The sequence below is a fragment of the Lentinus tigrinus genome (genome assembly GCF_003813185.1).
Source record: "Lentinus tigrinus ALCF2SS1-7 unplaced genomic scaffold L226scaffold_32, whole genome shotgun sequence".
Taxonomy (NCBI): Eukaryota; Fungi; Basidiomycota; class Agaricomycetes; order Polyporales; family Polyporaceae; genus Lentinus; species Lentinus tigrinus.
Genome location: NW_027137941.1, coordinates 287,033 through 309,780, shown reverse-complemented (window position 1 = coordinate 309,780; position 22,748 = coordinate 287,033). Strand labels below are relative to the sequence as shown.

The following is a 22,748-nucleotide window of genomic DNA, read 5'->3' as shown; positions in this document are numbered from 1 at the left end:
TAGACGGCGATCGACGCAGAGCGCGCAGACTGAGAGAGGAGAGAGTTACAACTTACGCGTCCGAGCGCGGTGATCTTCCTTCGTTCTCGAGAGCTCGACCACCGCTCGAGGACGATCGATGACGTACATACGTACGCCCATATCGTCCGTCCACTGGCACATCGCAGTTAATTATGTCTGGACTCTGGAGCGCGTCTCGGGACGCACGCCTGCTCGCGCGCGCGGGGCGAGCGACGAGACGAGAGGCGGGCCATGTCTGCTCCGAGTCCGCGGGACTCAGGACTCAGGACTCACTGTCGGTGCGGCGCTGGCGATGGGAGCGCATGCGTTGTAGAAGGTGCTATAAGTATCAAGCATCAGGATTCCCCAACATCGAACATCGATGGCTGCGGGAGTCTGGAGACTCGAACAAGGTTTGGCCCATGCCATGGCCATGGCCAGTCTGGGACTCACCGGGCGGCAGGCGGGGCGTGTCGGCGTCGACGTCGGTGTCAGTGTTGGTGTCGGGATGTCGCCGCGCTGGGTTGACGAGGAGAGCTCAGATGATAGATCGACCGAGGGTGCGCGAGGGTGTTTCGAAATCCCGGGGAGTGTCACTCACTGTCTGGCTGCGCAGCCTGAGTGCTCAGCGGGCAGGGGCACTAGTCACTATTAGTATGTAGCAGGATCTGAACCACTGCGGGGGAACCACCCTGACACTGACAGTACTAGTGAACCACCCACCTTGACCGTGATGACATCGATAGTAAGTAATACACATTTGCATAAGCACATACATACGACATTATTTCCATATTCATATTTTCGCCGAGGTCGCGGGCTGCGCTGAGTTGGGGAGGAGAGCTCGGAGACGACGGGTTTCGCAGCCCCGATCAGAGTCATCATCATGCAATGACAGTGACAGCAGTGACACGTGGGCGATCCGGCGGCAGTCTACTTACGACTTACGACTCACGACTCACGACTCGCGACTCACGAGAGACCCGCCAGCTCGGCTCGGCTCGGCAATCGCAGATTCGGGCGCTGCGACGCGCATGCGCACCTCCGCCTGCAGTACAAGTTACAACGACCGCAACGGCAACGCGAACGGCGACGAACGAGCACATGCGCTGCGAGCCACGCAGCCCGGGCACTTTGGAGTTTGCGTCAAAACGCGGACATCTCCCCCATGGCACGACCAGCGACCAGTGACCAGTGACCGGTGACCGGTGACCAGGCTCGCGTTCTCGACGGCATCCGGCGTGAGCTCGGTATCAACGAGCGTCGAGAATTCGAGGATCAGGATCACAAGACGGCGACCCCCGACCGCAAATATGCACCGTATGGCCGCACGGCTTCCTAGCCTTTTCCGGGGCCTCAGGCTGCGGGTTTTGGATTTTCGAAGCTCGAACGCCCCGGGGCGTCCGCGCTGGCATGCACGCTGCAGGTGGTGGTGGGGGGCGGAGGTACTCCCCGCGCTCGCGCGCCGCGCGGAGGGGATCTGTGCATCTGCCATCTGGATATCGATTCTGGATGGCAAAATGAACGACGGCCGGACGACCGAGATGAGATGAACTGGATGGATATTGAATCGCACATTAATATGGTTGGTGATGATGATGATGGGTGCGCAATGCGGACTGAATGGGGCCTTGGGGACTGAATGGTGCGTTTGGGCGTATTCTTCCGATAAACTACATGATCCATGGTCGACGCTGTGGGCCCCCATTCACCAGATCTTCCTGCCAATCTCTCCGAGAGTCCGAGTCCGAGTCCCGAGTCCCGAGCCCCGAGCCCCGCGTCCAGTCGCCATCAGGCATCAGACATCAGCGGGGGGACCGCCTCGTCGATCGAACTTTGCCGCTGCGAGTCTGACTCTCGGTCTGCGACATGTACTCGAGTACATACAGGGTCCGCGACAAGCCGCCACATTGCCAGATTCTCCGACAGCGACATCCTCCCTTCCCTTCCCTTCCCTTCGCTTTCCCTTCCCACGCCGACGCGGTGCGCATTGCGGTTAGCTCTCGTGCACCTGCAGGCTGCACCTGCACCGGGCGCATGGGGCGTGTCCGCCGCCGCATGCGACGCGACGACGACGCGCATGGGCCCCGCCCGTCTTCGCGTGTCGTCCGCGTCGCCCGCCGCACCGCCCCCGCTCGTAGATTGCCGGGCCCGGGCTCTCAACGCGCGGCTCGGGTGCTCGTTCACGTTGCCGCGGCACCGCCCCGCGGGGTGCGTTGCCGATGGGCCTCTGTCGGTGTCCCTGGTGCCCCTGCGGACATTGCAGCGTGCAGCACGGGCGGCGGGGGACCGAGGGGAGGAGTGGGGATGGGTTGGGCCGGCGCGAGGCTGGGGAAGAAGGGCATCATGGGACCGAGGCCGTGACTGGCTCAGAAGGGGAGCGTGAGTACTGGTGGGTGACAGAGGAAATCAAGGCTAGCCGATAGCAGAGCCGCCAGTCTGGACAAATCTAAAAAGGCAAACTTGCGAGAGATCCGGACGCGCGCGGTGGCAAAAAAATAGGGAGAGATTGGGCTGGAATGCGCGGTCCCAGCGAAGGGATTGAGAAGGAGGGGGCCATGCGCTGCGCCTCTGGATCGGTATCGGACAGTGTCACTCGCCAGTCACGACCGCGAGTCTGAGTCTGAGGCCCTGGCCCGCTTATTGGTCTCCGTGCCTGTGTACAGCAGGTGCGGCCCACTTGCCCATTTCCATTTCGTCCTATTTCTTTTCTTTTCTTTTCTTTTCTTTTCCCTTCTCCCCTCCAGGCTCCCTGCGGGTACTTACCTCGGCCGTTTCAAGTCGAACCCCGGCTCGTCCTCAGCCATGTCCTCTTCTCCCTGACTTCGCGGCATCCCAATCCCAATCCCAATCCGAGTCCGAATCCGTCCCCGCCAACCCGTCTTCCCGCACGCCAGCAATCGCCTATAACGCCAGCCTCCGAGCCCTTGTTCTCCTGGTCCACATCCGACTCCCAGTGTGCACACGCCCTGGCCATCAGCGCGTCTAATCACCACTGCCCTGTCCTCGCCGACGCTTCTTCTCGCCCTCCGTGTGCCTCCTCGCCCGCGTCCTCTCTCTCGTGCACCCCCATCTCGCCCGTGGCTCGTCATCGTGGCGGTCGTTCACCAGCTGCCCCCCGCGCTCATGAGTCGCTACCACTCCTCCGCCCAGTATGCCCCGTCGGGAATTGCCGATTCCAGCGTACACGAAGCGGGTATTAGAGCGGACCACGGGCGCCATGATCGGGATCCCTCGCCCTCAGACTCCGAGTCCAGCTCGGCCTTCAACAACCATCCCGGCGACCCCACAGACGATCCTGCCGCCCCAGGTACGTCCTCCTCGTCGCCTTTCGTGCCGCGCTCACCGCCCGGGCCCTGCTCGCAGACGACCCGTACCATGCGCTCACGTCGCAGACCCTCAACGCGGACGGCACCCCGAAGCGGCCCATGAACGCGTTCATGATCTTTGCGCGGAAACGGCGCCCCCAGATTTCTGCTGCGAACCAGATGATGCGCACCGGCGACGTGAGCAAGATACTGAGCAAGGAATGGAACTCGATGGAAATGGTTTGTACCACCGCGTCCTCTCCCCCGCCGTCTCTTCTGCGCGTGCTCACGCCCCAGGCCTTGCCTCCCTCTTTCCCTCTTTCCCTCTACCCTGAGTAGTCAGAGAAGAAGTTCTACCTCGACCAGGCCAAGAAGCTCAAGGACAACTTCAACTCCAAGTACCCGGACTACGTCTACCGCCGCCGCCCGAACAACTCGCGCAAGAAGCGCAAGCCAGAGCCGAACCACGACGGCGACCCCAGCGCCGACCCCGCACACCTCGGCGACCCCGACGACCCCGCAGGCGCGTACGACGACACCTCCCCCATCGACCCCGACGACCCCCTCGGCATGGTCCCCTCGCCCCAGGACGTCCAGTACACCCGCCCGCACTCCCAAACCCATGCGCACGCGCACGCGCACCTCAACCCCTCGCCCCCAGTCTCCGCGGGAGCGGGGTACCACCCCCACGCTATGGCGCCTGCGTCCGCGTCCGCGTCCAACCCCGCGTGCACGTACCCCTACGCGTCCGACTTCCACTCCGCGCACCACCTCGCCTCCGCCCGCCTCCCGCACCTCGGCCACTCGGACCCCGCCCTCGGAGTCGCGGGCACCCTCGGGCCCATCCGCACCTCCTCCCTCGACGCGCTCTCGCACGGCGGGTACCAGCCCCAGCCGCCCGCGTCCGGCTCCCTCTACCAAAACGCTCCTCAGCAGCACCAGCAACATCAGCAGCAACAGCAGTCGTCGCTCTACGCGTCGCACTCCCCCACCGCGCTCTGGGATACTGCCCGCTCCGGCCCAGGAGGGACGCGCCCGGACGCAGGGCCCGGCCGCTCGAACTGGCCCGTCGTCCTCCCCGCGCTCGACACCAGCCTCGGCCGGCAGCGGACGATCCCCGGCGCGGGCCAGGGCTCGCTCGCGCCCTCGCACTCGTCCCCGCAGCAGCTCCCGGCGCGCCCGTGGTCGAGCGCGACGAGCTCGAGCAGCTCGAGCGCAAGCGCGAGCACCCCGCACCACCATCATCACAGCCATAACCATAACCATAGCCATAGCCACAGCCATAATCACTCGGGCGGGGCGAACGCGTTCCCGACGCTCACGTCTGCGTTCTTCCCGAACGAGAGCCCGGGGACGAAGGCGATGGACTTGGCCGCGGCCTCGTCGCCCGGGGCCCCGGGGCCGGGGACGCCTGCGCACGAGTACTTCTCCGCGGGGGCGGGGAGGAGGCAGAGTGCAGAACAGGGACAGCAGCAGGGACACGGTGCGCATACGGGGTACGCGGGGCCGTATGGCGGGTCGTGGTCCCAGCACCAGCACCAACAACAGCAACAACAGCAGCAGCAGTATGGACGGCCGGTGGGGCAGCAGCAGCAGCCGTATTCGCTGCAGGGCTCGCCGGAGGGCGGGGCGCGGAGTGCGGCGAGTGCGGGTGCGTCGGGTGCGCATATCGGGTACTGGAGCGATAGCAGGTTCGGGCGGTGACTCTGAGCAGGGCGCCGTGAGCAGCGAGCAGCGAGCGTTGAGCACTGGCAGAGAGCGGGCGGGCGGGCGGACTCGGCTATGAACCGGTATGTCGGTGTGTTTGCTGGGTTTGGGGTAACCGCGGTTACTGAGTCGCTTGGCAGATAACGTTGAAGCATGAAGCATGTAACGTGTACATCGCGTGAAGCTCAGAGCTTGGAACCTTGAGCTCTGAGCTCCGGGCTTCGGCTTCCTCGCTCCTCGCCTCCGCGCGCCTTCGCTGCACCCGTCGCGCCCCCTCCTTCCTTCTTCTCTTCCGCGGACTCGCCTCGCCTCGCCTCGTTCAAGTGACAAGGCCTCATACCTCATACCCTCATCGACTCATCGATTATCTCCCCCCATCCCTCCCGCTCCCGCTCCCCCCAGATTCGTTGCTCGCTTTCAGGTCGCTACTCGGTACGCTATCCTCGCACAGACTAATGGAGCGCTCGCTTGTCTTGTCTTGTCTTCCTTCTCTCGGTCTTGGTCTCGGTCGCAGCTCATATATAGCCACTCACGTTTTGTGCTCTCGTTCTGTCTTCTTCCCCTTTTGGTCTCAGCCCCGGCCTCACTCGTCCAGTTGTCAGTTGTCAGTTGTCGGTATCAGTGTCGAAATCGGAATGGGTATGCGTTATTCTGCCTTGCGTTGCCTTGTCTTGCCTTGTTTCTGGTGCACACGTCCGTCGGCCTTGTTCCCGTTTACGTTTACGTCTCTCATATCCCACCCATCTCCCATCTCCCGTCCCCATCCCCCATGCACATAGCCATAGCACCTCGCCCCTCGCCCCTCGCCCTCGCCCTCGCCCCTCGCCCCTCTACCGCCCCCTTCCGCCCCTGCTACGTATACAGCTCCCGGTTCTCGACTCGTCTTCGGTTCTCGGTTTGTCCTCTCCCGGTTCTCGGTTCAAGTTACAGTAAAGACAAACGGACCGCCCCAATGCCCAATGCCCAATGCCCATGATGTACATGCCACTGTATTATTCCCATCCCATCCCGTACCAACCCATCCCATACCAATCCATCCCGTCCCGTATTTTACCGCACGTACCCGCCCCAGAACTCAGACTGAGGCTCATACGAACTTGAACTTGCCAAAGACGCTCCCCCGCCCGGGCCACGGCACGCGTGTACGGTGTAAGTCGAACACAAACTCGAACCCGAACGCAGAAACTTGGAGCTTGAAGCCCGAATCCCGACGCGCCCCGCTGGCACACCGTGTCCCCACATCTCACATCCCATATCCCATATCCCATATCCCATTTTCTATATCCGCATATCCCCATACTTATCCCCATGGAGCGTGAAGGGCGAACGTTCACGTCGACAGCATCACCTGGCCCTACTGCTAAGTGCCCGCCTGCCGGACAGAATCTCTCGGGATAGACTCCACTGCACCCCGCGCGCCATTGCAAATCATCCCTCGGAAATCCTCGAAACGCAACTTGAATCCCGGCGATCCTGCCAGTGCCAGGACTCAGACCAGTGGCGCTCGAGCGCGTCCTTGCACAGAATCAAAGAACCAAGATGGCCATGCTGTTTGCTGTTTGCCGCTTGCTGTTTGCTGTAAGTTGCTGCGCAGAATCGACGTACGGCATCGCAGGCACCTCTAGATTTTCCGAGGCCGCACGCACTGCACATCTCATGCCGTGATGTCGAGACTGGTGACTGGTGAGTGCGACTCGAGGCTCGGGCTGGGGCTCGCCGCCGGCGAGAGAGCGCCCCTCCCCCCCCTGCATCCCAGCTGCAGTCAGCTCCTCCAGACTCCAGGATCCAGGCTAGAACGTCACGGTGAGGCTGCTGCAACAGCTGAGGTCTGTCCTGAGACCTGATACCCTCCATGGGCATGACATAACATAAGATAACGTATAACGTTACAGCAGATCCGTCAAAGGTGAGCCGCCGTGGGCGGTGCGCCCGCACTGCTGGCAGACCTGGTGGCACCAGTGATTAGTCTGCTTAGTGGGCACCTGGGTGCCAGTGTATAGTATCCGAGTCCGATACCGGCGGACACCGTCCTCGAGCGACTCCTCACTCGAATGAGGACTACCGACTACGCACGAGAGACAGAGACAGAGACTCCCGGCCCTCTGGTCTGCTCCCGACTCCGGCGGCGCGTTCTCCGACCCTGCGCCCGGCTAGGCCATGTCGCGGCTAACACGAACGCGATCTGTCACGACTGCCCAACTGGCAACTGTCGGTGTCAGTGTCAGGAGTTAGCACCAGGACAAGTCCGCCAGAGGCTCGCCAATGGCAGGCATTATGGCTGCTCCAGTCCGCGTCAGTGACTCGGCCGAGCCGCCTCCAGGATGCGCTCGACGGTCAGCGTTCGAATCTCCAGCAACCACGGAGCAGCCGCGGTATGTAGTACGTCTCCATCATACATGCTGCATGCACCGCTGCCGTCGCAAATCCCGGCGGCCACGCCACCGCACTGGCCCTGGCACTGCAGCCTGACCCCGCGTCCATCGCCCGGCGGCGGCGGACACGAGCTTTGATTTGCGAATTCGTGAAACTTCACAACACGACAGGAGGCGTGTGCCACAGTCGCCCACGCACGCAGCCGCCTGTGTTCGCAGCCTACCCTGAAGCCAGAAGAAGCCTTGGAGCCCCGCCACGAGGCGGGCGGGCGTGCGTGGGTGTGTGCAGACGCAACTCAGGGCGAGATCGCCGGTCGGTGCTGGCCCCTGGGTGCTGGGTGCTGGGTGCTGGGTGCTGGGCGATGGCATAATTGCAGGCGCACAGAAGGAAGACCGAGGATCTTCAACGCCCGTGGGTTTCTGCGTGCGTGCGCGCGGACCCACCCACCACACCCACCAATTGCGTCCGAGCGAAGACAAGGCCGGCGCGAGATGAAACGCGAGACACGAGTGTCGCGTCTTTCGAGGTTCGAGAAGAAGTGCAAGTCGAGGGCGGGAAGCGCACTGAGGCCAGCCTGCCTACACGTCATCGTCGAGTCCCGAGCACCCGGTTCCCGGCCCAAACAAACCCCATCACCTAACCCGCTGCGGCAGCATTAGCACTGGCAAAAAACTCACGATTTTTCAACGGACGGTACGACCCGCCCTGGAGCGTTCCCAGCTCTGGTTTGGTCCTCCAGCCTGAGGCCTGAGGCCTGAGGCGTGAGCCCTAAGCCCCCGGAATCCTGCGTGCCATATCCATATCCTGGATCTGGGCCCGGGCGTGTGGGACATTGATGTGCCAGCGAGCCTGCATGGCGCGCCAACGGTGCGTCTGCAAAATGTTCCGTCCTTTGAGGACTTGCTCGTTTTGGCGTCCGCAGGCCGTAAGCACACTGGAAAATGCAAATGTTGTGATGCAGTGTGCTCGTACGGCATGCGCATGCGCCTGCGGACCAGGAGGCGTTTGTCGGGCACCGAGCACCCAAAGTGCGGTACACTGCATACGGCATACGGCATATGGCGTGCGCCCGGAGAAGTGAAGCCACAGCGCCGGGTGCGTATGGGTGCCACCGTATGTCAGAATCGCGTGCCCGCACCCGTGGCGAGCGCAGCTGGAGTCGGCATCATCGTGACCACTAGGAAGGATCCACACTGCGGGCGGAGAGACTGCGAACCTGAAGGCGCTGCAAGCTGCGAGCTGCGAGCTGCGCACGGCGTGCCCCCGACCTCGAGCTCGTAGGCCGTGACGGCAGTTCGACGGACCAACGCATCCGCACGGGGTTCGCGAAACGAGATTAGCTCGGAGTTGCTCCATCGGGCCACAGCGGGACTCCAGCATCATGACCATCCAGGACCAGGACCCCCCTGTCTGGGTCCGCATTACGAGCACAAAGCACTAAGAAGAATGATGGCATTTTGCGACGGACGTGCTCGGGCGGTTGCGCCGCGCACTCCGCTGATGACACATGCGACGATCGACGTCTCCGCCGACCGGGGGAGCAGGGGCTTGCGGCTTGCGTGTGCTTAGTGCCTTCGCGGGCGCGTCTTGTCACTGTCACGGAATAGTGCCGCTCTGTTGCCCGCCCGGCGAAGATGTGGCGAGCAGTGCCCCCGGGAAGGTGCACGCGGAGCCATCGGTAATATGCGTATGCGGTCGTGATCTTGGTTGTGGGCCGCGGTTCGAGACTCGAGTGCGAGATGTGCGAGGTGCCACCCTGGCAAAAATCGCAAGGTGGATCGTGAACGGCGGATTGGGCCGCAATGGAGGCGACCGCCGAACAGGCACCGGAGTAAGGGAACAGGGTTGCTTCGACCGGTCGTCCCTGAGGGTGAGGCGGGTGCTGGAAGAAAACGGCGGGTGTGAGTCCGAATGCACGAAGGAGGACAAGGTGGAAGACAGCGTTATTGCCCCCGGTCGAGTCATCTCGACGAGGAGCCCGTGCCGAAGTGTGCGAGGTCGCTGATGAACCCTCGCCAGGCGAGGCCGAAGGGAGATACAGCACGTAAGAGTGGTAGGACGACCAGAGCCAAGAAGGTCTTGGAAGAGAGAAGGGGCGGGAGGTAGGTATAGGCACCGGCCGGCATGTTGTCGAAGCTTACTGCTGTAAGTCGCCCTGTCGTAATGCACTTGGCGGGCTGTTGTATTGACAATGAAGGCCAGTTGAAAGGAAGCCTCATTGCTAGTCGTGCGAAGAAAAGATACCTCCGGGTACGTGTCTAAATGTTAACAAGGCTGATTGCGGCAAGAATAGCGGTGGGGCGCACCATATTCTCGTACTCGCTTAATGCCCTAGGACAAGGCTCCCACCGACGCAGTTCCTTACGACACGAGAATGGAGCATCTGCATCAGGAGACGTTATGTGGGTCATAAGGGCCCATGATTGCCAGCGGCGAACTCCCACAATGGCAAGGCTGGTAAGATGCCGCAGCGAACTCTCATCGAGCATTTCCAACGACAGACCACGAGTCACCGGACAAAAGTCTCAGGCGTGAGAGGGCACCAAGGGTTGACCCCATCAACTTCACAGGTTCCATGGGGAGGATAATGCGGGGGAAGAATCTGAAGAAAGACACGCCCCTGTGAGCGCTTCCATTCCAGCTCGTCACACCGATACCGCCGTGTTTCCTGAAGAGGAAAGGTGAGTATCTCACGCAGCCGGCACCAAGCTCAAGTCACTGACCTTGGACCTACAGAGGCAGACAATTAAGTGCACAATCTGTGGGGGCATATATCTTGGCTGAATGATGTCCCGCACGTTCGCGGAGCCCCACTGATAAGACCGCTGGACACACAAGCCTTACAGGGGTCTAACCACTATCACTGTGATTCGCGGGATTATATTGTCCAGGAACGCACAGACCGATCACTCGCACCTCATAATCTCAATGCTTGGCTGCGCACAAGCTGACTTAAATATCCGCGGCTGTTGTCATCCTACTGACCGTTGCGTCAGACAGTTCTTGTCAGCGCTGTTTATATCGGTTGATGCAAAAACAAGGTCATTGTCAGAAAGACGTCGTCACGCATAAAAGAATACAGAGCATGCTTGTGCGAACTGGCGTACCCTCCTCAGGGTGCTAAGCTTGCAAATCGTGCGATGGTGGCGGTTGATGACAAGTTCATGGGCCTCAAATCCGCAATTTCCGGTGCTTCGGGTTAGGGTTCGGAAAGATACTGGCTCCAATCGACTAACCCCCGGGACACATTTCTTATCCACACGTATACAGGCTTATGGAGGAGTAGTTCATGGTGATTAGAGATGATACGCATCCCGGAGCAAGTACCAGAAGGGATTAGTCTTCCGGAGGAGGTGTGGCAAATCCGGCTCCGGCTTCATATCAGCCGGCGGGCGCTGACCGGACCCGGTCCAGTGTTGACCGGACTACGTAGCATCAGTTGCACGCTGGCGCATGTAAAAGTAGTGTTAGAGGTACTTACATACCTACTCTTCCCTCAGACCATCACCAACTGGCAAACCAAGATGTCGAAAGTCTATGTTGAACCTGCGCCAGCGGATTCTACCGCAGTCTTCAAGGGCGACATCTTCAAGGGGAAAGTCTTGTTCTGCACCGGAGGTGGCTCCGGAATCTGTAAGGCGATGACGGAAGCAGTGGTACGGAAATTCGGTATACGGTCGGTTCTGCCATGATGTGTCGCTAATGAGGTTCGTCTGTGCAGATGAAACACGGTGCGAATGCAACCATCGTTGGCAGGAAGTAAGTCGCAGCTCTACTGCGACACTTCCTGTACTAGAGCTCATGGGTGCATTTCAGGTTGGATCGCCTCCAGGCTAGTGCAAACGAACTTGCTGCTGCTACCGGTAGCCAGTGCCTCGCCGCACAAGCGGACGTCAGGAACCCCAAACAAATTCAGGACGCTGTAGCGAAGACCATCGAGAAGTTCGGGCGTATTGACTTTGTCATCTGCGGTACGGTCCATCTTTCTCTCTTGGCACCGGACAGACGAAACTCACTTGTTCCTTGCTCATGACCAGGTGCCGCAGGGAACTTCCTTGCACCCATCTCCAAATTGTCTGAGAACGGCTTTAAGACGGTCATCGAGATTGACACGGTACGCGTCGCCATTGCCGTGACACACAGCGAACGACGAGGCGCTGACCGTGTCTGTGAGAGCAGATCGGAACATACAACACTATCAAGGCCACTCTTCCCCACTTGCGCGCCTCGAAGGGGTCGTACATTCACGTCAGTGCGACTTTGCACTACCGGGGTAGGCACGGCCCGCCAGCTACCGACTACGTCCTTGTCTTCCTGACACACGACGCTCCTTCTCGTCTAGGTACACCCTATCAGGTCCACGTCTCCGCAGCCAAGGCCGCCGTCGACGCCAGTGAGTGGGAATCCTCGGTAGCTGACTGCCGAGCACGGAGAGCGATCGTGTTGACTTTGTGTTTCCAGCGTCTGCGGTGCTTGCCGTCGAGGAAGGCCCGAACGTGAGTGCGCAGGATCATCTCCATGCATCCGCATCTGCCTTCCTCTATCTCCGGTCAGCTGACGCACCGTCCATCTGCTTCTCCCTGCGCAGGGAATCCGGTCAAATGTCATTGCCCCAGGTCCCATCGCAGGCACGGAAGGCATGGACCGTCTGAGCTCCAAGGGCCCAGACGGCGGCGACAACTTCACGATGCACCTGCCCGCAGGGCGGCTTGGTGACGTCAAGGACATCGCGAACACGGCCGTCTTCCTCTTCAGCCCCGCCGCGCGGTACATCACCGGCCAGGTCCTTGTCGTGGACGGCGGGGCCGAGCACCTCCGCACGCTGCAGCTGCCCTATCCGCAATCGGTGCTTGACCCGGACGCAGTCACGCACATGATCAAGCCGCGTCTCTAGACGCAGCACCGGGCTGTCGGACTCGGATGGGGGATGGGGGTACGGATACGAGGTTATGCCGTTAGCTGCATCGCGCGCGAGCTAGTGACCAGTGCCGCCTTAGGAAACCCCAGTGGCGTCCTGCCCGTTTCTCACAGTTCTCGCCGGCTATGCCACGGAGTGTGGACGGATATGGGTGTACGATAGTATCTATCTATCTGGGCAGATCTCTCAACATGATGTGCGCTGGATATGTTGGGCAGTCGTGTACACGCTCGGTGTGACAAACGGCTCACTCGGGCTCTGTTCGCATTGCATATCGCGAAAGAGGCAAGTGAGTATGATCAGCGAGCGCCTACGCGGTCCTGGGTTGCTGTTCGGGATGTCCTGAGTTCGTCGACGGACGGTTCATAGGAGGGACACGAGCAATTGGCTGATACGCCTATGACGCCATAGCATGCTGAGAAAACAATCGCATATACATCAGGGACCTTTAGAAGTCGCATGGGATCTACGGTTAACGCCGAAGCAGGGCGGTAATTTGCCGTCCGCCTGACATGGGCCGTCGAGAAGGCTACGACATCCTCACCGCGATGCCCCTTGCTTTATTGCGATGCGCCAGAATTTGCAGCAGGAACCAGGCAGAATTGGTACCGATTGATATCCTTAGGTCGTGCCGGAGCACGTACAAGATCTTCGAGAACCAGCCGAGCCGAGACACAGTTGGAACCAAAGCACCCACGACCAAGCCAAACCCTGGCCGTCCTTCATTGGACATTGGCCTCTGCGGGCCGAATGAGAGCCGAGGGTGACGAAGCATGAGGCATATGTGCGAACGACGAAGAGATGGACGGGGACAAGAAGCACCGTCGTGCCTTGGGGTAGCGATCAGAGCGCTAGAATCTTTGGGTCGGGTCTGCATGCGAGTCGTCTCTCCGCCGAGCTCCTGAATCCTGAGAAGCCAAGCGAACGGGGGTTTGAGCCATGCTGCGGGACCAGGAGGTGGACGTTCTCCAGGGTTCTCCCACTGAGAGCACGGGTGCGGCGCCGTCGAGACGAGGAGGGTGGGGCACGAGCCCACACCGGCCCTGAACGTAGGAATGACTGCCAGACAGAGAGGAGCAGCGGCCGTCATCTGACTGGCGAACGTGAGAGGCAGGCGTCGGCGCGCAGGATGGGGAGCGCGACCGGGAGCGAGAAGAGCGCGGGGTGACACCTTCTTCGTGGTTCGTGGACAGATGGGTCCGATAAAGTGCGTGCTATGGCCGAGCGGGAGGCGTGCCGAGGAGATCGCATGCGGCGGCGGTCGAGGCTAGGGGCAGACGGGGGTAGTAGACCTCCGGAGCATGCGTCGCTGGTCATCAGAATGACTGACGTCTTCCAGTCCTGGTCCTGGTAGCACGCTGCCTTCGGAGAAGGCACCTGGCAGCCCGATGGGGTTTGTTCCGCGGTCATGGAGGGTGAGTGACAGGACGATATCGTACGCTTCGTGCGATGGTCGGCTAGGGAGCATGTGGGTGTGAGCGCATGGAACGCGGATGCGGAAAGTTTGATGCTCGGAAGGAGCGACACTGACCTTTCCGTACGGCTGACCGGCCCCAGCAGAGGGCTGGAAGTGCAGTGATGTGGCGGGCAAATGTTCTCTGCGGAACATCATGACCACTGGCGCAAAACAAAGTTGAAATGGCGCTGGGTTCGAGGAGAACCGGGACGAACGGGACGGGTTGACGTGACGAAGATTGTCGGGCTGATGTTTGCGGTGCTTGTACGCTGGATAATTGCCGGGCGTGATGGCTCGCAGTAAAACTTGCCATAGACGTACATTAGATCAGATACGGGATGCACGTTACTTCGCCGGACGCGTCCTGCTAGTGGAGCCGTATGTCCTGGATAAAAGCGAAATTACGCAGAAATCATGATAGCTCGGAGGCCGAACTGCCAGCAGCACCGTAATCTCATCACGCAAGGGACGGCCCTCAGGTACACCAGACGCGTACCGGTCGAAGCGTGGTGCTCATCGACGCAGGGACGGCCTATGGGTAGTTGTCGTCAGCCATGGAGGAAATTCGGGGTAATCCTGTGTGGCTCACCGTCGGGCTAGAACCATGATGCTACGAGTTCGCAGCGGAGAAATGACCTTACTTAGAAGATGGCGTTCACAATGCACTATGAACCACCTGGATACGAAGGCGATTAAGAAAAAGATGAAAGCCGTAGCGGAGGCCGTACGAAACGCTCACCGAGAAAATGCCGAAAGCTCTATGCTCCAGCCAGGAAACATACTCCCGGACGTTTGGAGACTTCATCGAACCATAGCCGTTGCAATGGTTACGAATAGAAAGATTTCCGTGGCAGAGCCGGGGTGCTCGTCGGCGACGACGAAGTGCTGGCAAAGGTAGGAGTCAAACTTCTGCATGTTCGAATTCAGTCGAGGGCGTTGTTAGCGCGCGGCGGATGCCGAGCGCCGTAGGCGTCTTGCGCATCTTTCTCGGCGAACTTGGAACCAACCGTCCCTCTTCCGAGTCGTCGTCGGCACGATGCAACATTCTTCCAGTGTGCGGTTAACTCTATGTCCTCAACGACTCGATCTAGGGTGCACGATACATGGAACCCCCAGTGGCACAGTGCGTATCACGTTGAACTCTTCCGAACCGTGACTGAAAGATGTGCATTGAATAAATCCACATTCAGGGTAAAGCGTGACGTGCCAGCGCGTCCAAGACTACGATCGCTGCATACACCACATTAGACGATTTTTGGGCTTTGAATGGCGCCAGATTTCTGCAAATGTCGTTGCAAGCACCGAATCCCACTGTAGCGCATGAACGGTGGCGACCGTACGCGATCAGCGGGCTCGACACTTGTGCGTGCCTCCTCGATGATTGACAGACATGTACACATACCACGGTATCATGCGATGACCGGGAGATCTCCATGGCGAGTTATGCTCTGCCTTTGCTTTGGTTGTGTTATCATTTCTCTCGGGCCAACGGTAGTCACCTGAAGCTGCGATCCCCACAATCAGGGCTCTGACTTCGGGTCGCAGTCAACGGCTTCCTGTCTGAGTAGCGTGTCACTACGTTTCGAGTGCACCAGTCTCTTGACATACGCCGCACAGTTGGCAGTTGAACCATTCGAGACTCTGCGAGTCCTCCGTTGCTCACGATTATGGGCCACAGCACTCATCGATTGATTTTTCATTACCTATTTAATACTCATCACTGGGCAAAGCGTCCACATTTTCAGAGCCGTTCCGGGCTCTGCAGATGGGGGTTCCAGCAAATCAGAAACGAGTGGTCTGCCTGGGCTGAAGGCGCGACATGATCATGTGTTTGTTGCTTCCGAATGTTCTTAGTCATCGCGCAGGGGACCAGCATAGGCGAGACTGCTCCACGTCGTGTTGACTATCCACAACTGTCATTGATGCCGCGCCCATTCACAGATAATGTGGCTGCGTCTGCAAGTCGCGCCATAGCACTTCACTGGGTAGGTCGGGGCCTGCCAGTGGTTAACGATTGTGCACAAGAACTGGGTCATCTCTGTCGCCATTGCCTGGAGGCCGTTGCATTGGGGCTCTCTCTACCCTCACACTTACTAGGCGCATGGATACTGGATTCGCATATGTAGGTAAGTGGGCGCTGTCCCTTTACCCTTGCGTCGTGTTTTCTTTCGGTGGCGCACCTACGTATGCGAGGATCTGTTTCCATCCTCCGAGAGCATTAAGCCTCATCCGACTGTATGCGGAACGTATGGGCTCCATTGCGACTGGAGGGCGCCATCGGTGAGAGGCCTCTTCCTCGGGCGCACGATGGTCTTATCACGCCCTTATTTACAGTGCAGCCCTCCTCCTCGCGGTATTTGTGCATGTCATCACCATTTCATCCTACTGACAAGCGTAATCTGTCGTAGAGGTAGACTCCAAGGAAGGGGCATCAGTTTGCCTTTGGGTTAGCGTTAGGTCATCCCACACATTCCAGTTTGCATTTCAAGTTGCGACCCTAGTGATACTTTCTGCCCTACAATGACTACACCCTTCCCACATTTCCACAGTCCTACGGAAATCATGTAGCATCCACCCTTGGTGTCAACGACAGCCCTCCTTCCTTTACGAGACGCGGGAGTCATGAGACCGCGCTTCAGTGTTATCACCGCCCCCTTACGTCCTTCCTTGGGCGTCACAGTCCTCGTTCCATTCTCGTGCTGATCATTTGTGCGAGCGGCGAGACGCTGCGGGATGGAGGCACCCATTCCAAGCTATAAAGTCGCTCACGGCACTTTGTCGGTGACGCCTCGCCCCTCGCGGTTTTCCTGCGCCCATCGGACGACCATGCTGGCGGCTTTCTTCGCCGCGATCCTCGCCTTCGAGGGGAGTACTCTGGTCCAGGAACCCTCGAGCCTCGTGCCAAGATGGTTCAGGAGGAGCGTCGATGAGGGAGCAGCTCCTTCTCTGAATGTGTCATCATGTCCAGGTTCGTCATCACATGGAGCCGTGGTCTAGCCTTTCGTGACTGACGCGGAACTATATGCAGGATACACCTTGTCTTCCGTGGACGAGACAAAAAACGGCTTACGAGCGCAATTGGACCTTGCCGGACCTGCATGTAACGCGTTCGGTCATGATATCTCCAACCTGACAATAGAGGTCACGTACGAGACCAAAACTAGGTGTGTTTCCCTGTCACGCTGAGGCTCGGGTCGTCTTGCTCATACGTTTCTGACTCAGGCTCCATGTGAATATTTTCGACTCTGCGAATGTTCAGTTCACCATCCCGCCTGATGTCGTGGCCCTGTCAGGGGCTGAGGACGATCCGAGCTTGAAGACGAATTCCGACCTTCAGTTCAATTATGAATCACACCCGTTCGCATTCTGGATTACTCGACGTTCAGAGCCCGATGCCCAGCCGCTCTTCGACACTCGTCTCGAGTCGCTGCCCCCCACCCCTATACCACCCGTCCTCCCGGGCGACAACAGTACTGCACTGGATAGTTTCCCTCTCATTTTCGAAGACCAGTATCTGCAGCTCACCTCCGCGCTTCCTTTGGGTGCGAACATTTACGGTCTCGGCGAGATCCTTGCCAGTAGCGGATTCCGACGGGATGTGGGCACCGGCGGCGGGGTTGGCTCCTTACAGACGATGTGGGCTCGGGATACTCCAGACCCTGTGGACGAGAACGTGTACGTCTTCCTTCTACTCAGCAAACCTTGACCTCACGTGTGTGCTTCGTTTAGGTATGGCTCACACCCCGTCTACCTGGAACACCGCTACAACGCTACAACAAGGCGCTCGCAGTCTCACGGCGTCTTTCATTTTGGGTATGTCTTCTACCTGTCACGCATGTCGGACTTCTAAGCCGTCCCAGCTGACTGAAACTTCCCTTCTTACAGCGCTGCAGGTTCTGATATCCTCCTTCTGACGCCCCCTTCATCTCCTGTTTCTCTCGTGCAGTACCGGTTGCTTGGCGGAACACTCGACTTCTACTTCTTTTCCGGACCCAGCCCACAGAAGGTTATCGAGCAGTATGGCGCACTCGTCGGCTTACCGACGTGGCAGCCCGCATGGGGATTCGGCTTCCAGCTATGCCGGTGGGGTTATAGCGACGTTAACGATACGCGAGAGCAGGTGGTGAAGATGCGCGAGGCGAACATTCCCTTGGAGGTCATGTGGAACGACATTGACCTGTACCACGCTCTTCGCGACTTCACCACGGACCCTGTTAGCTTCCCGGCGGACGAAGTCCGTGCGTTCATTGCTGAGTTGGTGAGAAGTCCTCGCAGGGCAGCCTGTGTTCCTTGCGCTAAGCGAATTTCAGACGGCCAATCACCAGCACTACATTCCAATTGTCGACGCCGCGATCGCGAAGCTTGTCAATGACTCCGACGTGGTACGTAAAAGACCCTGCACTCGCGGCGACTCGGACTTGTCGTCATGCTGACATCCGTGCACGCAGTACGACCCATATACCAGAGGCACGGACCTGTGAGATAGCCTTTGGAAAGTCACGAGAGGACGCCGTGCTCACGCGTGTCGATCAGTGACGTGTTCATCAAGAATCCTAACGGCACTGAGTACTTGGGTCAGGTGTGGCCCGGCTATACTGTATGTCCGTACCAACCTGGTACTCCGAGCGTAGGCTAACCTTGCTTGCCGGCCACAGGTGTTTCCGGACTGGTTTTCAAACCAAACTCAGGCATACTGGGCGGAAGCTTTGCGCAACTGGTCGGATCTGGGCGTCAACTACTCGGGCATATGGCTTGACATGAACGAGGCCTCTTCGTTCTGCATCGGCTCATGGTGAGTACTCATCATCGACGGCATGAGTTACTGGTCCCGAGGATGCTTACCTGGAGGGATCAGCGGCACTGGTGCTAACCTGACAGCGGCGACAATTCCTGATCAGTTCTTCCCTGGCACTCCGGGAAACTTGGTCACGGACTATCCTGAAGGGTAAGTATACTCATCGTTCACTCCACTTAGGCGGGGCGCCGATTTGACGCCCGCTTGCAAGCTATAACTCGACCATCTGGGGACCGAGCGGGAATCTCACCATCAATGGCATGTCAACGTTCGGGAATGACTCCGTTCAGGCGGAGCATGTTGACATACACACGAAGCGCGGTCTCGGAGAAGCGGCGGAGTCTGGTGTCAACCTGAACGGGCCGCCATATGGTATCCACAATGGTCAGTTTCATCTCCGTCTCGCTTAGATCAAGTAACAAGTTGGAACGCTGATTCGTGCATATGACAGGTGAGGGCCTCTTGTCTGCGCACACGGTCGCCACCAATGCGACGCATGCGAACGGCCTTGTGGAGCTCGATGTGCACAACCTGTGGGGGCTCATGGAAGAGAAGGCGACACACCTCGCGCTGCTTGACATCCACCCCGGCAAGCGTCCCTTCATCATGAGCCGCTCGACCTTCCCGAGCTCGGGCAAGTGGACTGGACACTGGCTCGGGGACAATATCAGCAAATGGCGCTACATGTACCTCAGCATCCAGGGCGTGCTGCAGTTCCAACTCTTCCAGGTCCCCTTCGTCGGAGCGGATACGTGCGGATTCCAGGGCAACACGGACGAGGAGCTGTGCAACCGGTGGATGCAGCTCTCCGCGTTCCTCCCCTTCTTCCGGAATCACAACGTCCGGAGTGCCCTCTCGCAGGAACCGTACCGGTGGGATAGCGTGGCAACTGCTTCGCGCACTGCAATCAGCATCCGGTACAGTCTTCTGCCATACTGGGTGAGTTTATTCCTTGTTTCCGCCAGCATATGTTCTTATTTATCACATGCTTGTACGCATCTAGTACACCTTGTTCGCGAACGCGTCGATGCACGGAACGCCGCCCATCCGAGCCCTCTTCTTCGAGTTCCCTGATGAACCAGAACTCTTCGCCGTTGATCGCCAGTATCTCATCGGCCGGGACCTCCTGGTCACTCCCGTTCTCACTCCCAACGTTTCCACGGTTGATGGTGAGGACGGACATCCTTTTGTACTTACAAGGCCTCCTGACATTCTTCTAGGAATCTTCCCCGGACAAGGCCGCGTCATCTGGCGCGACTGGTACACGCACGAGGTCATCGATGCTGCTATCTCCGCCAACACCACGCTGGACGCACCCCTCGGCCACATCCCTCTCCATATCCGTGATGGCTCGGCGATCCTCATGCACGCGCAGTCTGCGTACACGATAGAGGAGACCCGCCAGAGTCCCTATGCGCTTTTGGTCTCTCAAGCTGCAGACGGCTACGCGTTTGGGACGGTGTACATCGATGACGGGGAAACCGTACCGCCTACACCCAACACGACACTCACGATTACTGCACGAACAGGCGCAGTCTCTCTTCACCCTAGTGGCACCTACCACATTTCTCAGCAGCTCAGCAATGTCACGGTTCTCGGCGTTGGAGGACGTGCGCCTGGGGAAGTCTCGGTCAACGGCAGAAAAGTGACTGGTTGGAATTTCGACGCCGCCCTGAAGAAACTGACAGTGGGTGACATGGACGTAGATTTGAACCACCCAGTTGTCGTGTCATGGAAATAACTCAGAATGTAGTGGTGTGATAGTCCATGAGGACCCTCACGAGTCCCTGTCGAGGATGAACACCTGCACGGTCTTCTTCCCGTCGAATTTGAGGCGTTCGATCATGTTCTTCGTCGGCTCGATGACGAGGTCTTCGTCCGCTGTGAAGTTGAAGCTGGGCTGTGGGCGAACACCTCGACAAAAGCTCAATACTGGAAGGTGCTTGGTGTCGGCGAGGTATAGTCTTTGAATGAAAGCACAGCGAGGAGGTCTTCTAGTAGTAGCCAGACATGTAGACAGGGCAGTCAGTAAATTGACACCTCACGGATAGATGACTGGTTTACCGAGATGGACAGAGAGAGCTTGGACGGCCAGTGCGAACCGATCTGCAGCGTCCCCAGAGACCCGTCCACAGTCTGTTCTGACCAGCTACGCGCTCCGACATAATCGACGAACGCGCACATGTTCTCTGCCGAGTCGCGAGCATTATAGCCCTCGAGCTTCAAGTAGCCGAGGGTGCCGAACGTTACTGAAGGCAGATTCGTGTCGGATCCATAGAGCTTCTTGTCAATGCGCGTGAGTAGCGGTTCGATGTAGGTCCTCCAGCTCAGGCCGTTCTGTGCGACGTCCACGTCGAAAGGGCTCGATGGACGGGATAAGCTCCGGATCGGGGTCCGAACCATGGTTCTCTGTGGCGTCCACAAGACCACGACCGTGGCTTTCCCCAACCGTCGTAATAGGCGGAGTGACAATAGGCTCGGACGGCCCGAATTGTGTCGAAATATGGACCTGGATAAAGGGATGAGGAGATATGGTTACTGGAATAGACGGAGAGTCCGAACCGACTTCAGGTTGGGCAGACGAAGTACTTGTACGACGGGTGTCCATGTTTGTAGTACATTGCTGGTTGATATGTACGTCTCCGTAGCGTCAGCGGTGGAGATATACGCAATCCGAGAGCCACATTCGTTTCAGAATCTTGGCTGAGCTGTAGAGCTATATAGAGTAGGTTAGCTGCGAGAGAAGAGAATATTAGTCTAAATTATTGCTTGAAAGACGAACCATCTGGATCCATTCCGCCTACGGGTCGTTGGAGGTCTGGAGCATAACGTCGGTGTCAGACCATACGGGACAGGGCCGTCGGACATCTTCATAGCATTGGCAGCAACGTGGGTGCTTTCACGGGCTGGTTTTCCACGTCCAATTGTGATCCAGGAACATGTCCGAGGTAGCGACTGATGTTGAGGTCGGTGACGTTTGGACGGAGACTGTTCGGAGACTGTTCGTAGACTCAAAGACACCTGCCAAAATGACTCTATCCGCAGGGTAAAGCGCCAGCGTGTGAGCTCGCGAAGTAATGACACATACCACTCGCAGAGAGAAATCCGTCGACCCATTGAATAAGCATGCTGCTGGAGGAAAGGCATGGGCAGACGGCTATGTAGGATCATGATGGCCCGGGGAAGAGCGCGGTCTGAGGATCAAAGACACTGCATTGTACAGGCCCTGCCCTAAACTCACTTTAGCATGTAAGTAACAATCATTAATGATTCGATAAGCACTTCCTTCAAAGTCCGACGTTGGCGCATCTTCTCCTCGTCGCCCTTCAGTACTTCAGTGGTCACTCCGTCGTCCAGCCGTTCACTGTCCTGTTCACAAAAATATTCCATGTGTGTATCATCACGCCGTCCCGAGCGCGATTCTCATTTGTCTGACTGAACTTTGGGGGCTACAGCCACCGCACTTCACGGCCATGGCTTTCGACGGCCGCGTCAACGTCGATATACTCCATACCATATTCTCGCACTTGCAGGAAGACGCGCCAACGCTCATCTCGTCTGCCACTGTCTGCAAGCTGTGGCGAGACGTCGCTCTCCCTCACGTGTTCGCCCGACTCGTTGTCAGACGGAGGATGTCGTTCTCTGACTTGGTTGTTTTCCTGGATGCCAACCCGCGTATTGCGAGCTACGTCAGGCATCTCACGCTTGCAGAAAGGCGGCATTCTGGTCGGGGAAATATTCTCTGGCTGAGCCCCAAGACGCTTATACCCATCATATCTAGACTACCAGGCCTTCGACGACTCTCGACTGGGCAGCTCCTTCAGATCAGCGGCGACCCTGCAAGGGACGCAGAAAGAGAACGAGTCTCCCTACCAATTCCTCTACTGCGTCTGGACATACTCAAAATCACTGGGGTTAATACGATACCGTTCCGGGCAATCTACGCTCTGCTTTCCCTCTTCGATATCGGTACCCTCTGTCTCCATGGGAGGTTGTCGAACATCGTACCTATCAAGGACATACCCGTCGACACAGTCAACGTCCGCAAGCTCATCCTCGGATTTGACCATGTCGCTCCAGTGGCGTACCAGTGCGCAGTATTGGAACGCGTGCTATCCCCGGTCACACTCACGGAGATCTCGATCACAATCCGATTCCTAAACGAACGCATAGAGCGATTCTGCACGTTCC

General features: G+C 58.6%; 7 protein-coding genes across 7 annotated transcripts; 5 read left to right on the top strand and 2 right to left on the bottom strand.

Moving 5' to 3' along the window:
* Positions 1 to 1,586: 1,586 nt before the first annotated feature.
* On the top strand, positions 1,587 to 2,446 carry L226DRAFT_538447 (uncharacterized protein). The gene has a single exon (XM_067681495.1). The coding sequence runs from the start codon at positions 1,870 to 1,872 to the stop codon at positions 2,362 to 2,364; it is 495 nt and encodes a 164-aa protein (XP_067531661.1). The 5' UTR covers positions 1,587 to 1,869; the 3' UTR covers positions 2,365 to 2,446.
* A 310-nt stretch (positions 2,447 to 2,756) lies between these two features.
* On the top strand, positions 2,757 to 5,270 carry L226DRAFT_215000 (uncharacterized protein). The gene is made up of 4 exons (XM_067672949.1): positions 2,757 to 3,310; positions 3,367 to 3,548; positions 3,648 to 5,098; positions 5,156 to 5,270. Exons 1-3 carry the CDS (start codon positions 3,127 to 3,129, stop codon positions 5,010 to 5,012), a joined length of 1,731 nt encoding a protein of 576 aa, XP_067531660.1. The 5' UTR covers positions 2,757 to 3,126; the 3' UTR covers positions 5,013 to 5,098; positions 5,156 to 5,270.
* On the top strand, positions 5,271 to 5,884 carry L226DRAFT_215001 (uncharacterized protein). Its single transcript, XM_067672950.1, has one exon. It carries the CDS (start codon positions 5,471 to 5,473, stop codon positions 5,792 to 5,794), a length of 324 nt encoding a protein of 107 aa, XP_067531659.1. The 5' UTR covers positions 5,271 to 5,470; the 3' UTR covers positions 5,795 to 5,884.
* Positions 5,885 to 7,360: 1,476 nt separating this feature from the next.
* On the bottom strand, positions 7,361 to 7,913 carry L226DRAFT_214987 (uncharacterized protein). Its single transcript, XM_067672948.1, has one exon. The coding sequence runs from the start codon at positions 7,754 to 7,756 to the stop codon at positions 7,406 to 7,408; it is 351 nt and encodes a 116-aa protein (XP_067531658.1). The 5' UTR covers positions 7,757 to 7,913; the 3' UTR covers positions 7,361 to 7,405.
* Positions 7,914 to 10,859: 2,946 nt separating this feature from the next.
* On the top strand, positions 10,860 to 12,532 carry L226DRAFT_554627 (NAD(P)-binding protein). The gene is made up of 8 exons (XM_067683013.1): positions 10,860 to 11,044; positions 11,110 to 11,147; positions 11,205 to 11,359; positions 11,426 to 11,502; positions 11,568 to 11,661; positions 11,731 to 11,781; positions 11,850 to 11,884; positions 11,977 to 12,532. Exons 1-8 carry the CDS (start codon positions 10,913 to 10,915, stop codon positions 12,280 to 12,282), a joined length of 888 nt encoding a protein of 295 aa, XP_067531657.1. The 5' UTR covers positions 10,860 to 10,912; the 3' UTR covers positions 12,283 to 12,532.
* A 4,056-nt stretch (positions 12,533 to 16,588) lies between these two features.
* On the top strand, positions 16,589 to 20,298 carry L226DRAFT_469159 (uncharacterized protein; the record flags this gene model as incomplete). Its single annotated transcript, XM_067676195.1, has 14 exons — positions 16,589 to 16,730; positions 16,791 to 16,926; positions 16,985 to 17,437; positions 17,492 to 17,575; positions 17,648 to 18,020; positions 18,073 to 18,144; positions 18,211 to 18,239; positions 18,296 to 18,359; positions 18,418 to 18,554; positions 18,618 to 18,707; positions 18,769 to 18,941; positions 19,009 to 19,496; positions 19,561 to 19,726; positions 19,778 to 20,298. 14 exons carry the CDS (start codon positions 16,589 to 16,591, stop codon positions 20,296 to 20,298), a joined length of 2,928 nt encoding a protein of 975 aa, XP_067531656.1.
* Positions 20,299 to 20,413: 115 nt separating this feature from the next.
* Positions 20,414 to 22,279, bottom strand: L226DRAFT_592210 (uncharacterized protein; the record flags this gene model as incomplete). The annotated part of the gene is made up of 5 exons (XM_067685618.1): positions 20,414 to 21,066; positions 21,340 to 21,592; positions 21,646 to 21,686; positions 21,799 to 21,926; positions 22,022 to 22,279. The coding sequence occupies 5 exons, from the start codon at positions 22,277 to 22,279 to the stop codon at positions 20,583 to 20,585; spliced, it is 1,164 nt and encodes a 387-aa protein (XP_067531655.1). The 3' UTR covers positions 20,414 to 20,582.
* Between the last annotated feature and the right edge of the window lie 469 nt (positions 22,280 to 22,748).